This window comes from Zerene cesonia, unplaced genomic scaffold (assembly GCF_012273895.1).
Source record: "Zerene cesonia ecotype Mississippi unplaced genomic scaffold, Zerene_cesonia_1.1 Zces_u006, whole genome shotgun sequence".
Classification (NCBI taxonomy): Eukaryota; Metazoa; Arthropoda; class Insecta; order Lepidoptera; family Pieridae; genus Zerene; species Zerene cesonia.
Window position 1 is genome coordinate 959,670 of NW_024045136.1, and position 15,925 is coordinate 975,594.

The following is a 15,925-nucleotide window of genomic DNA, read 5'->3' on the forward strand; positions in this document are numbered from 1 at the left end:
TATTATAATAAAGCAATATATTTTTGGATTGCTCAAATGTGATGCGACTGCGAGTGATGGGAAGACGGTGATATGTCGTTTGTATATCGTAGACTGTATTTTTAATATTTATCGTAGGTTAAGGTATTTCGGGTGCGACACGACACGGCCACGACATTTTTTACATATATTGTAAAGTGCATTTTTTTACGTGCATTTAAATGAATTCATAGATAGAATTTGTTGTGATTTTTTTCATATTGTTTTTATTTGCATTTCAATATATAATACAGTGATATTGATTTTTTTTTTACATTTTGAAGTTATCCACTTGCATTTATATTTGTTGTGAATTTGTCTCTTGTGACGTTGAAGACCGACAAACAAAATTTTCGCATTCATAATATCCGTATGGTTTTTATAATCAACATTTGTAAATTCGTCCTATAGAGATTTTCACTCATATTTTTTCATAAATAATACTCGATTCTCTAAAACTATCTAAGACAATACGTCGGGCGTCGTGTCGTGTCGCATCGTGTCGTTATAAATAAACTGCTTTTTATCGTCGAGCATTAAATGCGTTTAGGTAGCCACTGGTTTATATCACAATTAATTAAAAGTGCATATTATTTTAGATAATTGAACTATGTGCGCGAAAGCGAAGCGAAGCGAAGGCGCGGCGTATGTAGCGATCGGTTAGGCGTGACACGTGGGTTTGGAATCCGGCTCACGATCAATTGTTTTCTATGTATTAAATTTTTCGAAAATGTATACATACCTTCTGTAAAAGTTTCTGTAGCCAGGTTTTCGTTGCTACAATAATAATGACGATAAGAAATATGTTTTATGTAGGTTTTTTTTTAGCGTCGATCATTTGAAAAATTTCCTTCGTGCCTTTCCTTTGCTATTCGCAACTTGTATAAATCGTCATTTAAACAAAATTATAATGTTATTTACAGCATCCGATTATGAAAACAGACAAAATTGTATCGGATGGTGTAAATAGCGCTAAATTTAGTGCAATTGAGGCCTATACAGTCGTGCTTTCTCCCGCGATTTTCATATAACGAAACGTTTTTAAAATGTCAAGACAAATGTGTGAAATCGTAACATCTCTTTCTATCTTTTCGGTACAATGATGTGATAGAAAGGGACGGAATGATTTAAGATAAAATTTATGTTTAACACATACTGCTGTTTTATTCTTTGTATATAATATATATATGTTTGATAAATTGTCAAATCGTATGACTGGATCGAAGGGATATTAATTTTATTTAGCTAGTGTAACTTAATTACTTTTATTTGTATGAATATTTTGGGAACCATGTATCTTCTCGGCCATTTTTTAATTATTCACCATTTATAAGTTTTCATTTATATAGTATAACCATATTTTTATTTTATGTTGTTCAATTGATATCAAAATAGTAAATTATTTTTATTTCTTCTCTTATCGTGACAACACTAGTTAAATAATATAATGATAGGTTTAATTTTATTGCATACGGAAGCAGCTGTATTTAAATTACTTTTAAATATAATTTTTGGAAGTTTATAAAGTGATGTTTATTTGTTATTTATTGTGTGTACGCCGAGTTTGTATTTTGTAATTTGATTTTATACTCGATTAAACTGATGTATGTTTCAAATGTTTGTTTTTATTTGAGTTCGACCCTAATACATGTGTTGAAGGGGTGAATGCCATTCTTTTTTAAATGTATTTTATCCCTACTAATATTATAAATGCGAAAGTAACTCTGTCTGTCTGTCTGTCTGTTACGCTTTCACGCCTAAACCACTGAACCGATTTTCACAAAATTTGGTATGAAGATAGAACTGAACTTGGGAAAGGACATAGGATACTTTTTATCGCGAAAAAAGGGTAGAAAGGGTTGAAAGAGGGGATGAAAGTTTGTATGAAAGTTCGTTATTGTCAAACCGATTTTGATGAAACTTGGTATGAAGATGGAGCTAAACGTGGGAAAGAACAAAACATACTTTTTAATACGAAGAAAATACTCCTTACCGTGTCGCGCGATATAAGCGAATTCTACGCGGGCGAAGCCGCGGGCGAAAAGCTAGTATATAATAAAGCGATATATTTTTGGAGTTTTCAAATGTGATGCGACCGATGAAGGGAAGACTTAGGACAAAAATAAGAATGAAATGGGCCATGAAGTTGTATAGTTCGTTTATCATTAAAAGTATACTCTGGAATAATAATTTGATGATAACGACTCTGGTAACAATATACCAATCAATACATATAAGAGTAAAAATTGAGTATCTATATTCAACCAAAAAACAGATTGTGGGCGATTAAAGAGTAACAAAAACCAAAAAAAAACATATTTTGGAATTTATGACTTGTCTGTCTGGTACGTTATAACTTCGAAACTACTCGACGGATTTGAACGCGGTTTTCGTCGCGGTCTGTTTCGTCAACATCGGTTAAGGGAAATAGAAGTTACGGTCAATTGAACATTTACTTCAAACGCAACAGATCGCCTAATCTATAAGAGATAAAAATTGTCCCATAACAAAAATTGTAACCCGTAGCTATATAGCATTTTCTTCTGAGAGAATAAATTTGAAGATCTGGAACACCTGACATGGAACTCCAAGAGCCCATCTGCACTATAGCATGTATAGGTCTTAGCAGATGTTCTTCAGTCTGATAGGCATTCTCTGTCGACTTATAATCGAGATCTGGAACATGAAATATTGAAATCAACGCTTTTTGCGGAAAATCAGGGGAGAAAATGTAGTCCTTCGTCCATGTTGTTCACGCGAACGAAGTCGCGGGCACCAGCTAGTTAAATAATATAACCTCACATCAATTATTATCTCTAATAGTTTTTTTTTTATTATGGCAACAAACTCTAATACAGTTTTATTGACGCTAAAATGTTAATCCACAGATAATAAATTTAAGTGTAAAAATATGAGCGATAGCGAATAAAGCCGTTGCTCGTTTAAATACATTGCTGGTTCTTATAGAAATTAAGATAAAAAAAGCAGTTTATAGAAGTAAAACACAAAGAACCGTTAACAAAATATATTCCGTATAATAACAAAGTTAACATTAATATTGGTTACATAGCAAATATATAGTAAATCAGGATATCTTGAGGCACTTCTTAAAACTCATCATTCTCAAATGGATGATACTTGTGGCCGAGGGACCTGAAAATAAAAAGGCATTTAAATAAAAAATAAATAACGAAAATTTGACAGAGGCGGGATTCGAACCCGCATGTTTTGTCGTACAACACCTACGCTGTCAGCCCTAATCGATTCATTTCGAATTTTATTCAACTTTAAAAACATATAATATACTAGCATACCCGGCCACGCGTTGCTGTGACTGTGGCTGAATTTATTGTCAATTATAAATTATTGGGATAATTAATCGAAATAAACACTATTCTATATCTTAAGTTGGACCAAATTACATAAAATGTCAAATATGATCAAAATCGGTTGAATTGGTGAAGGGTTCTTTGGGAACATACATCATGACTATACATACATACATATGCCTTATAAATATTACTATGTATATTAATAAGGCATTTTAATGCTTTAAAACTTAAAAACTTAAAAGTCATGCTAATATTTATTAGTATTTTTTTTAATATAAATCCAAAAGTTACTCTGTCCGTTTGTTACTCTATCTTTTGATTTACATTATCACCACTCAACCAATTTAAAGATGTTAGGAAATATAGAATTGAGAATGAGACATTTGTTTGTCTTTATATACACATTTTTCTTATTATTATTCTCAAATGTAATCATAACAATAAAAAAGCTGATCTAATTGATAAATTATGTATAAACTATAAATAGTTAAGTAAAATTACAACAATTATACTATTATATTATTATACTCACGCAGTCATAGGCACAAATCGGCCGTTGCAATCAAACGAATTGATCAGTTGTACGTCTTCTTCAGACAGTTTAAAATCGAAAACGGCGAAGTTGCTCGCGATGCGACTCTTGTTCACTGACTTCGGGATCACAATCACCCCGCGGTCGATTTGGTATCTGGAATTATTAAAAAAAAACGTCTGGAATTATTAAAAGTATACTCTGGAATAATTAAAAGTATACTCTGGAAGAATTCAAAAATTAATAAAGAATTTTTTATATTAAGGGCAAACAATGATGGTTAAATGAAGATCAGTTTCAAAAATAAATGCTTTTAACAGCTTCACCTGTAGCTTTGTATGTAATCGTCTCATTTAAACTTGATTTTACCCACTCTAAAAGAACAAGTTTAATTCAAGCTTCGTACACTTATCAAGGATCAGTGACAATGCAAACAAATCATAAAATATTTTTTTGTTCACTATCCTAATAAGAATAAAATAATTCAATCATTTAAGCGTGTTTTAAGTTTTATATCTATATTTATTAATCCTACATCCAGACTGGATTAAAATAATAGTTTTTATTAATACGAACCATACTTACAACAATCAAAATATTGTAATTAGTTATAAGTAAGGAATAAATAAACGCTTTATTATCATTACATACAGATGGGTAACATTGTCTTTCATTATAACTCTCAACATCATAATTGAGTACTTTTCTAGTTTTTAAACATACTCAATCCAAGAGTAAGTTAATTATGTTTTGTTTCCAATAAGTTTCTGAGCACAACGTCAGCTGTCAGACTTAGCTTAAGCTGTTAGTGTCTTTTTTGGCGCCTGAATTTTGTATTTGAATATGCGTATGCAAATGGGTTGTTTTAAAGTTGTCTATGTTATATGAGAAAGCCAAGCTATCGTTTCACACTTAATTTGTAACCAAACTTATTCATTTCTTCTATAGATGTAGCAATTTTCAATCTTTGAAAATTATTTATATTCGTTCTATTTAATTAAAAATGGGTGTATTAATTCCTAAATTATTCTTGGATGCCACAAAAAAAATGCAAAATTGCAAAAAAATTTTAATATAAATAAAATAAAATTGAAAAATATTTTATTTAAAGTATGAGAAAGAGACTAAAATTTTTAATAAACTTTCCTTTCACTGACTAAGATGTGAAATTATAAAATATATAAACTTAATACTAGGCACACTAATATTATTAAAATATTAAATGTGCATGTTACTGTTTAACCTCAATAGCTTTATAGCATAAATGGCTTAACTGATTGACGTGAATTTTATATGGATTGTGGTTTATAATAATATTGGTTTGCAAGAGAGACCTAGTTGTACAGATTTTTTTTAATCTATACTTGTAATATACATCTGAAACTTGAGTTTGTTTGTTTGAACAAGCTAATTTCGAACCAATTTCAAATATTTATTGATCTGATTTTGTTTTCCATCAAATATAGCTATCATGTATAACATAGATCAATAAGCAAGAGATAAGATAAGATAGGCTTTCGAATAAAAAAAACACATTGTAATCGGCCCATCCGCTTGATAGTTACGATGCCGCAGACGGACAATCACACACACTCCGACTTGAAACACCCTAAACTTAATGCGTTAAGTTACAAATTCATCATCATCCATCACCATCACAACCCCAAACACACCTGATGAGAACTTGAGCGACCGTCTTGCCGAGTCTCTCAGCTATCGCCTTCAACTTGGGGTCCTCCATGAGCAGGGGTTCCCCGGGCTGTGCCCAGGGCCTGTCCGGGGAGCCCAGGGGCGAGTACGCTGTGATCTTGATGCCTCTGGCCTCGCAGTACTGGATCAAGCGTTGCTGGTTCAGGTACGGGTGGCACTCCACCTGGAAGTGTGGGGAATGAAACTGTAGATCAGCTCATTAAGGCATTCCAGCTAGACACATGGAATATGGGTTCCATAAGGGTGGTATGGTAGGTGGATAGGTGAAGGAGTGGTGCTATTCTACTTGTAAGATGGAACATGGGTAAAAAAGGGGTAAAATCCCAAAGTCTTCCAAATGACAATCCTGGAATGTGACTTTGCAAGGGCGGTATTGTAATTAGATAGGCGAAGTGGTGCCTTTAATTTAGAAGAAGCTGGACAAACGGTTAGTAAGGGTAGTTTATCTAAAAAGAATTCCCTAAAACACATTGCATAAAAATAAATTAACAAACATACAAACAAAGGAATTCTTCATTGAATATTTTCATACAAAACCAACCCATTGGCCAGCTACGAACCTGATTAACGACAGGTTTTATGGTCGCGCTCTTCAGCAGCCGATCGATTTGCTTCGAGTTGAAGTTGGAGATGCCGAGGCTCCTGACCAGACCCTCGCCGACCAGCGGCTCCAGCGCCTTCCAAGTGTCCACGTAGTCCACGTCGGAAAATTGGATCTTGCCTGACGCGTCCGCTGGGAAGAGTTCGCCATCTTCCTGGAATGAAGAAGAGAGGAACAATAGGCATTAAAAGAATAAGGTGTCGAAACAGAAATCATGTAGAGTGAGATTTAGTATTAAATAGTAATAGCTGTGCCCGCGACTTTGTTTGCAATCGATGAGACGCAGCTTTTTTGCAATGTTGTTCATACTCGATCTAGCAGTTGCGATGATTAGCACCACCAAAAAACATATTTGTAAATACAAGAAGCGTAAATGGCGAAAGACGGAAAAATTAATTATCTTTCTTATTTTTTTTTAACTATTAGAGTATTTTTCCTGACAGCTTAATTAATAAAAGCAGCAATAAACATCCTTCGGGAATTTATTACAGCCCATTTAAAAAGGGAACATAAAACCAGTAAAAAAGAATCTTGCCTTTTGGCATCTGGTATACCTTGTAACCCTGAGGCCAGTGAATGAGGTACAAGTCGATGTATTTAATATTGAGATTCTCCAGGGTCTTCAGCAGGGCTCCCTTCACCAGATCCGGCCGGTGGAAGGTGTTCCACAGTTTGGAGGTGATGAACAGATCCTCCCTGGGGGTGAAGTACGAAAGGGACTCATTTAGATATAAGGCCGAAATATTCGAAATTTATAATAATTTTCTAGATAATAATAAGATATAAATTTCAACTAAATATAACCATTCCGTCAGTAATAAGTGATAGTAATAAAAAAGGCATGTGAGAAGTTAGTAATAGAAAAATTAATAAACTACACATGGCCATCATTAACATTTCGAAATCAACATTTTAAGGCTTATATATATATATTCAACTATACCCTGCATATCCTTGAGACACCACATCTTTATTTCCACATTACAACCGAAATCACAAAGACGTCATCATCATCCGTTTCCATAAGGATATAAGCAGTGGCGTAGCTAGGTGGACAAGGGCCCTGGTGCATAGGGAAAAAATCGGGCCCTCCTCCCCTCTTTCCGCCTTCCTCCCTTCCTGAGGTTAGAGGGCCCCCTGAGCTCCGGGGCCCTGGTGCACTGCACCACCTGGCCCTGTGATAGCTACGCCACTGGATATAAGATTCCATAAGGTTCGGAAGGCAGCTTCTACAGAGAAGAGCCGGCAAGAAACACTGTAGTTACTCTTTTAAAATAATATAGATTTTACATTATAATACTACATAATATGTGACATGTACATAACAATGACGCCAATGAACTGGCCTGTGGTTCTTAAGCGACAACATTCCATGGATTGTCATCTTCCATATATTCATTAATGCTATTGTAGGCTCTTTTAACTAGTGCACTTTTAACATAATTTTTGATGGTGATGATGATGGAGATTTAACACTCGATGATAGACTCACCGCTTAACAACCCCCTCGTTGATCTTGGCCGTGATGGCCTCGCCGACTTCCTTCTCGTTGCCGTAAACGAAAGCGCAGTCGATGTGGCGGTATCCAATGTCGATGGCGTCCTTCACGGCTTGCGTCACTTCACCGGGTTTCGACTGGAAGCGTGTAACATGTCATCATCGTTTTATTTACTTAGGAGACGCAGTATCCGTAGAAAAAGAAAGAACTATTTTTATAATAAATAATAAACTAATAAATTACTTAAAGGGATCTAATGAAAGATTAAAACGGGAGCATATTACTAAAACTTCGCTGTCTTTTTTTTTTAACGAGGAGGAAATCTTCCAAAGATGGTCTAGCTTTGGGGGAAAAGTAGAGCATGTGGGATTTCTACCCACTAAAACCTCCTCGGCGGCCAAACTCAAAGCACAATAGCAGGGATCCTAGGGTCTCCTATAGAACGCACCAGGATCAAGACTTCGCTGTCTGTCTGTTACCAAGCTGTATCTCATGAACGGTGAATATCAAATATTCAGTGATGTGTTTTGTTGGTGAGAAAACAAAAAATCTAGATAAAGCAACGGTTAGCATTGTCATAAATTGGATGGGTGAGCATTTTTTTTTTGCAGGGTCCGACTCGCAATAGACAATTTTTATATGAATCACTATTTGAAACAGTTAACTAATGTAAACTATAAAAAAAACGTTCTTTTCTTAAACTCTCTCTTGCTCTTCTCTTATCTCTCTCTCTGTCTTTTCTTAGTGAAGGTGAATATGGCAAATTTCAAGTTAAGATACATAAAGCCAATTACGCTACAGAACATGTCAAAGAAATATACATGCGTACAATCGAAATCATCAATCTTCATAACGTAGTCGGGTAACGAGATCCCACATAAGATCTCTCCTCACGTATCGAATTACTTGCCTTTCTTTGCTGTGTATCGGATTCCGTCTGACCGACTCCAATAAAAGGTATTTCTACTTTATGCTTTATCAGAATAATATACAAGGTGATTCGGTGTATGTGAATTTAGAGTCGTTTATTTTTACCCTTCTCTACATGTTTTGCACTATATGTGCAAGTTACTTTTCAACTATATACGTATCGTTTATTCCTAAAACAGGTTCTGGAACCACTGGTTCCAGTTGTAAATATTATTTGGATAACATTACTGTAGGGTTTCTTTTTAAGTTCGAGAAAGACTAGGACCATTGGAAGCGGACTATCAATGAAAATGGTAAGTCAATGGGAAAACCATATGACTTTTGAAGGGAATCGAAGATGCGTATTTGAAATAAGGTGAATCTTACTATATCCTACTAACATCCTACTAATATCCTACTAATATTATAAATGCGAAAGTTTGTAAGGATGTGTGTGTGTTTGTTGCTCTTTCACGCAACAACTACTGAACTGACTGCAATGAAATTTGGTACATAGACAGCTGGACAACTGAAATAACATATAGGCAACTTTTTATCCCGATATTCCCACGGGCTACGGATTTACGCGGGTGAAACCGCGGGGCGCAGCTAGTTCCTCATAATATTATGAGTTTTTCCTATTTTAACACTAATTTTTAACTAACTGAAGTCTGGCCAAACCAGTATGCCATTTGCGGTGGAGGTGCAGGACACGTTTTGTAAATAGCCTTTTTATTATTCTTTTTTATTCCGTATTCCCTCTCTTTCTCTATATATGTGTCACTCTCTATATTTTTAAATTCTTTCTTTCACACATAACAATTAGTTATGCCAATTATCCTTCGTGTTGCCATCACATTTCTGGATGATTCTTCAATTTACGGTACGTCGAACGTGCCTTCTTCATTGCCCAATATCCGAACATTTTAAATCTAGTTGCTAGGTTACGCAAATCAATCAAGTTTTAACTTACACTTAGGAAATGAAACGAATTTCGCGCTCTGTTTAACAATTAAACGGCTGAATAAATGCGTTGACTGTAAGTGAGTCATGGCCCACTCGGTATCTCTGTTAACCCCTATTGTCGAAGGTGACGACGCACACCGTAAGGTTTTAGTATGGTTTAGGTCCCTTGGATCCTTTCGGTCCAGTGCTGGAGAGTGCCACATACTTCCTGATGTAGTATAATTATGGAGGGGGTGCGTAAATGCCGGCTACCGTTGGGAACTCGAGTCCCTCGTGCAGAAACACTTAGAGGGAATTTGTGAATAACTACATTTCCCAACGCTAAAATGGCTTCGCAGCGTTATCGTGACGTTTTGTAGAAGTACTAATTCTAGTGTGTGAAAGCGATGGTTCTATATGAAGCTAGTTTAGTTAGCTAGTTTTTTTTTATAACAACCCCCCTTATTGTGTTATCCTATCCTACTAATATTAAAAATGCGAAAGTTTGTAAGTTTGTTACTCTTTCACACAAAAACTACTGAACCTATTGGAATGAAATATGGTATGTAGATAGCTGGACAACTGAAATAACATATAGGCAACTTTTTATCCCGATATTCCTACGGGATACGGACTTACGCGGGTGAAACTGTGGGACACAGCTAGTCTAAAATAAAAACGACTGAAGTGTTCTACAATAAGTTATAACGAATTATATATATAGATCTTATGGATATAAGATATGTTATCTGTGCTTGAATAATCCTAGACATGGTAAGCTGTTTACCTCTTATACTGATACAGTGATCACAGATAATTTTTACTGTCAACATATATAGATCAATTCATATTACATTGCAAACTTTTAACACAATTGCGCAAGACTATTGCGCTGTGGTTATCTAGTGTACTGTAGGATGTTGCAAAAAAAAATCGGTCAAGTGCGAGTCGGAATCACGATACTACAGCAAATGCTACGGAGCATCTGCAAAAAAATTATTACCCATCCATTTATTACCGCGCCAATAGCTGCTTAACCTCAATTATTTGTCATCTGTTTTTTTACAGGGATCTCCTTTATCCTTTGGGTGGGAAACCATTACAACTGTTTGAGTTATATATTTCTATGCTCTTTTTGTTATCTTTTAAATTTTTACTAATTTCAATAGATTATCTAATTAAAATCTACATAAATATAAAAATCCGGCCCACAGTAAAACAGACATACAAACTGTTCATTTCAACTTTATTGTTTACTATACCCACTACAAGGATAAATTTATTGGGACAAAAAGTATCCTATAGAATCTTCCAATATCTCCAAATTAATAAGCCATTTGATAACTTACAATACATAAGGAGAAGATGGTGTTTAAATAAATATTAACACAAAGGAAAAATTTAATTTGAATACAGAACCTCCTTGGTTTCAGGTCTCTCGGTTTATAAGACAAATAGGATTCAAAAAGAATTCAAACAATTTTAAATGGTTACTTTTTCTATTGATTGTAGCAATGAGAATAATGATTTAACTTCCAATATATGTATATAATTAATATTTTTTAAATATTATGTAAAAATATTTTTAACGAAATAAAACTTTAACTACCTTCAAATTGTGTAAACTAGATCAAATTTAATTAGGACAACATGAACTTTTGAACATTAAAAGATTCATCAAAACCGGCTTACCCAGTAAAATGTTATTAGATAACAAACATAAAAAATAGTTGAATAGAGAACCTACCACATTTTTTAAGTTGGTTAAAGAGTAGTTTTCCCAGCAGGTACTTTGAAGTGTCCCAATCAATGTTGTAAAACATATTATTATATTTAAGAAAATCCTATAAGATATAGAATCCTGTATGAGGTAAAATGGTAGTGATATTTTTACCATGTCAAAATTAAAAACATTTCGGATTTTAAACGCGATTCCGTATATTATTTACTCCGATTTAATGTGATCAATGTTCGAATCCAAGGAAAATATAGTTAATTATTTAATTAGCTATGTATAAAATAATTCATAAAGGTGATTAATGAACATAATATAAAATAAATTACTTCTGTACCTAACAGGGTTTAATTATAATTTTAAGAGTATAGAATTGAGTCAAGGATATGGTAAACTAGCCGTCCGCTCCGGCTTCGCCCGTGGTACATACATAGCCTACAGCCTTCCTCAATAAATGGGCTATCTAACACTGGAAGAATTTTTCAAGTCGGACCAGTAGTTGCTGAGATTAATGCGTTCAAACAAACAAACTCTTCAGCGTTACAATATTAGTATAAATTACTTACTTGCCATGTTCCCAACCCAAGAATGGGACAACTATAACCATTTTCCAGTTTCACTAGAGGCACTTTTTCTGCCATTGTTTTAAACGATTCAAAATTATGAATAAATAATGCAATTTAGCTGGTGCGTAACACTACCAGCCGCTCGTATAATAACTAATTAATGCTAGACGTGAATTGTGAAAACACCGGCCGCCGTATACTTTCTGGTAAAATGTATTCTGCAAATATACCTCTCTATTGTAAAATCTAAATATTGACAACTAATGACATAAAACTATTGCCAGTTAAATGACATGCCTATTGCAATTTTATTGGCAACTTTTATATTTTCTTTTTAACATTAAAATTAATTGCAATATCAATTATTAACCGGTGTAATAACTCTGTTGAGGCTGTAGGATCACAATATGAAATATTTTAAAGAATTATTCAAAAGATTCTGACCTGCTTTTGGAAAGTTATTCAAAATTTTATCTTTACGTTTGAATTAAAAGTTTAAATGGTTATAAATTAATATTGTTAGGATATTAAATAAATTATATTAATAAATTAGATACCCAAGCCTTAAGCGGGTACTAAATACTTACATGTACAAAATATTATAACTTTTTTCGACATGCTGTGATTTCTTGATTAACTACAAGTCACGATATTTAAGAAATACGATGTAAACGTAATTTGAATAATGTTTATCTAATAAATATGTTAATTAATATAATCCAATGAATCTCTATGACACTTGTTCCATTAGGTATTTAAACTGCAATTCCCTTGACTGAAGCCCCAACTATAATTCCTGATAATATTATAAATGCGAAATTCTCAACCACTGAATTAATGTAGATGAAATTTGGTATTGATGTATTTTGAGCCTCGAGAAAGGACATGGGATAAGGGACTGTGCCAGAAAAACATTTCATTACGCGGGTAATGCCGCTGGCGGAAAGTTAGTAAAAAAAAAAGGTGTGTGTGCGATTCACACATGATAGAAGTGAAACTTCAATAAATCGTCAAAATAATGAATAAAATAGTATGTAATCCAATGTAACAGGTAGGTAATTTGTAAATAGTATCCCAGAAATGTTCCTAAAGCTGGTATAATTTCTGTATGCTACGAAAGAGCATTCTTTCGTATGAAGCAAGGTCTTTAAAGAGCAGTGGTGGCTCAGTGATGAGAACCTCGTACTTAAAATCGATAAACGGGGTTCGCATGCGGATAACATCATCACTGCTCAAACAGTGCAGGAAAACATCGTGAGGAAACCAGCATGTCCAAGAATCAAAAGCTCGACGACATGTGACATCTGCGAACCCGCACTTGGCCAACGTGTTGGATTATGTCCTGAACCCGCATAGGAGGCCTGTGACCCAGCAGTGGGAACATATATGGGTTGCTGATGATGACATGCTTTTTATAGGAAGTTCCTTCATGGCTGTTTTAACATTTTTGGAACAAGAGGTACATAAACATTCCTATACAAAGCAATCGTAAACCTGTTACGGTTCTAAAGTGCATCTGGATGAAATTGATTATTTTGCACAGATATTTTATCCTGGTGAAGCAACTCACCTAAATACTTTCGGAAATAACGCACTAATCTCGGGAACTACTTGAAAAACCGATTTGAAAAATTCAGTCCGGTCCGATTTGAAAAGTTCTTCCAGTGTTAGATAGTCCAATTATTGAGGAAGGCTACTACTATATATGTACCACGGGAGAAGCCGGGGCGGACCGCTGGTTACAAATATAATTTTGATTTAGTATACGGGGTTAACTCTTGATCTTGAGGACGCTTTCAAATAAAAAAAAATCGGTTTACCCAGTATTGCAGATAACAAAATCAGTATAAAGCTATAAGGTAATAAACTGAAAATACAATCGAATTGATATCCTCATTTTTTTAAGACGGTCTAAAAAATATGTAAAAAGTTTTCCATTACTCCAATCATTAAAGCCATCATGATTTTTTATTAATATTTGCGTAACCAAACCATACTACACGCTCGCATATACGATAAACAGATAAAAGTGGGTAATAAATTTGCTATAGATACTACTATCATAAGTCATGGGGTTATGGCAGATCTGTTATCTATAGAAGTTGTCAATATGAGCAGTTTTTTTCGTACGGTACCCAATTTTTATGTAGTTCCCTTGAAAGAAATAAGATACCATAAAACATTGTAAAAATAGAATGATGTCATAAAGTATCAATATAGTAGTACATAATATAAAATAACTAGAACTGGCATCTCCGTCATTTTTTTTTAAGTATATTTGAATATGGAACGGTCTCTTTTTGTAAAACTAAAAGGCGGGATTTTAATTAGAGACTCTAAACAATGCTAAATAGCTGTTAGTTTAGACTTAATAAACAAATTTATGTTTAAATCTTTGCAAAGTTCAACGTTTTTCGAAAATAAATAGGCTTTTTCCAAAGTTATAAATATATTATTGCAAATTCTGCTAAAGGGATTTTCATCATCATCATCATCAGCCCATATGTTTCCACTACTAGGACACAGGCCTCCTATGAGGAATCAGGCCATAATCCTTACGATGTTTTCCTTCACCATTTCGAGCAGTGGTTATGTTATCCACATGTGCAAATAAATTGAATGAGACATGCAGATAGAATATAATATCTCCGAAGGTTTATATTTGGCGGTATAATTTAAAAGACCCTTAAATGAAAACCTGATAGAAAATTCAATATCTTTACATGGAATTAAGCTGTGTAAAAGATATGGTATTTGATTTATTGAAAATATGAAAATAAAAAGATTATTTCCGACATAAAAACCGTCGCTTTTATGGGGGACCTACAAAGTTAACGACTAAAAAACCCAAAAAAATATGCGATCGAATTAAGAACCTCCTTCGTTTTAGAAAGTTCGCGTCGATGAAAAAATTTTGCATGCATATTAGAATTTTTTTAAATATCCATTCATTTTTTATATTCAGCCTAGTATGGATTACTATTATATCTAAACTAACGACATTCCACGATTACCTATATAATAAATAATAGTGTATATCTCCATCATAATGCTAGGACAACAAACTGCATTATTATGCATTAAGTATAACATTTTCCTGTTTAATTTATCCGTAGAATAAAGCTGTTTATTTACAGATTATACAATGGGTGATTGTATTTATCTCAATAAAATATGCAGGTAGGTTATTTATTTATAGGTTAATGTTTAAATACCAAAATCGATTTTAACAACCGAATCAAGATTAGAAAGATTGTAATTGATTTATACAGGCCGTTTTTAACTTAATAATTTATGCAGGTAATAAAAAATAGCATAGTCGTTCATAATTGCTTCTGAGGTCTAAATCTAAATAAATAATTTTGACCTTGATTATGAAAATTTGAAACCCGTGTGGATTGTGGTACAGACGTGAGCTATGAGTCGATATATATCGTCGATAAACAAGTTGTAATAATCGATGGACAATATAAAGTCCGTCGATTAAGAATTTTCTATAGAACTGATATATCAAAACTGCAAATGGTCTATGCCCTAACCTAAAAACTTAGCTAATTATTATAAGGTATTCGTATGCCGTCGATGACCTTCGTTACTAATGACCTAGGTCCTCAAGCAAGTTAGTTATATTTTTAACGAACAACACTTATATCAAAGACACTTTGAAAAATATTAGTGAAGTGTTATTTTTTTTTATATTTATATCGTGTCTAAGACGAAACCCCCATTAACAAAAACGAAAAATATTATACCAACTTGTGTGTTAGAGGACAAAATAAATAGAATATTATGTTTATTGGCAATCTAAATGATATTTTAACATTTAGATACATAAGGGATACGTGTGAGATAAATTCATGTGAACACTTTAAACTATCAAACTTGTCGAAACATCTCCATTCATGTTTTTTTAAGCCGTCAAATAGTATTTCACGATGTCATTAGCTACGAACATAGAAAAAAAACTTACCTTCCATGTCCCCAATCCCATGACGGGGATCGTTTTTCCATTATTAAAGGTGATAACCGGAATTTTTGGCGCCATTTTCACGTCAGTCGTCGGCGCGTTTGACAGGAGG

The 15,925-nt window shown here is 33.8% G+C and overlaps 1 protein-coding gene across 2 annotated transcripts; it reads right to left on the bottom strand.

The window, feature by feature from the left end:
- Positions 1-3,028: 3,028 nt before the first annotated feature.
- Positions 3,029-15,925, bottom strand: LOC119838931 (aldo-keto reductase family 1 member B1-like). Of its 2 annotated transcripts, none has more exons than XM_038365077.1 (7): positions 15,817-15,925; positions 7,686-7,828; positions 6,748-6,889; positions 6,153-6,347; positions 5,556-5,755; positions 3,883-4,038; positions 3,029-3,171 (listed from the first exon to the last, which is right to left on the bottom strand). In XM_038365077.1, exons 1-7 carry the CDS (start codon positions 15,889-15,891, stop codon positions 3,126-3,128), a joined length of 957 nt encoding a protein of 318 aa, XP_038221005.1. In that variant the 5' UTR covers positions 15,892-15,925; the 3' UTR covers positions 3,029-3,125. The 2 variants fall into 2 exon arrangements, with proteins under 2 accessions (XP_038221005.1, XP_038221004.1); XM_038365076.1 differs by lacking the exon at positions 15,817-15,925 and adding an exon at positions 11,847-12,076.

Bases quoted from the DNA above. Each gene is read 5' to 3' on its own strand.
- LOC119838931 (XM_038365077.1), bottom strand. From the start codon at position 15,891: ATGGCGCCAAAAATTCCGGTTATCACCTTTAATAATGGAAAAACGATC. The intron at 6,348-6,747 runs GTATACCAGATG...TCTTCATTCCAG, and splicing joins ACTGGCCTCAGGGTTACAAG to GAAGATGGCGAACTCTTCCC. The intron at 5,756-6,152 runs GTTCGTAGCTGG...CCACACTTCCAG, and splicing joins TAAAACCTGTCGTTAATCAG to GTGGAGTGCCACCCGTACCT.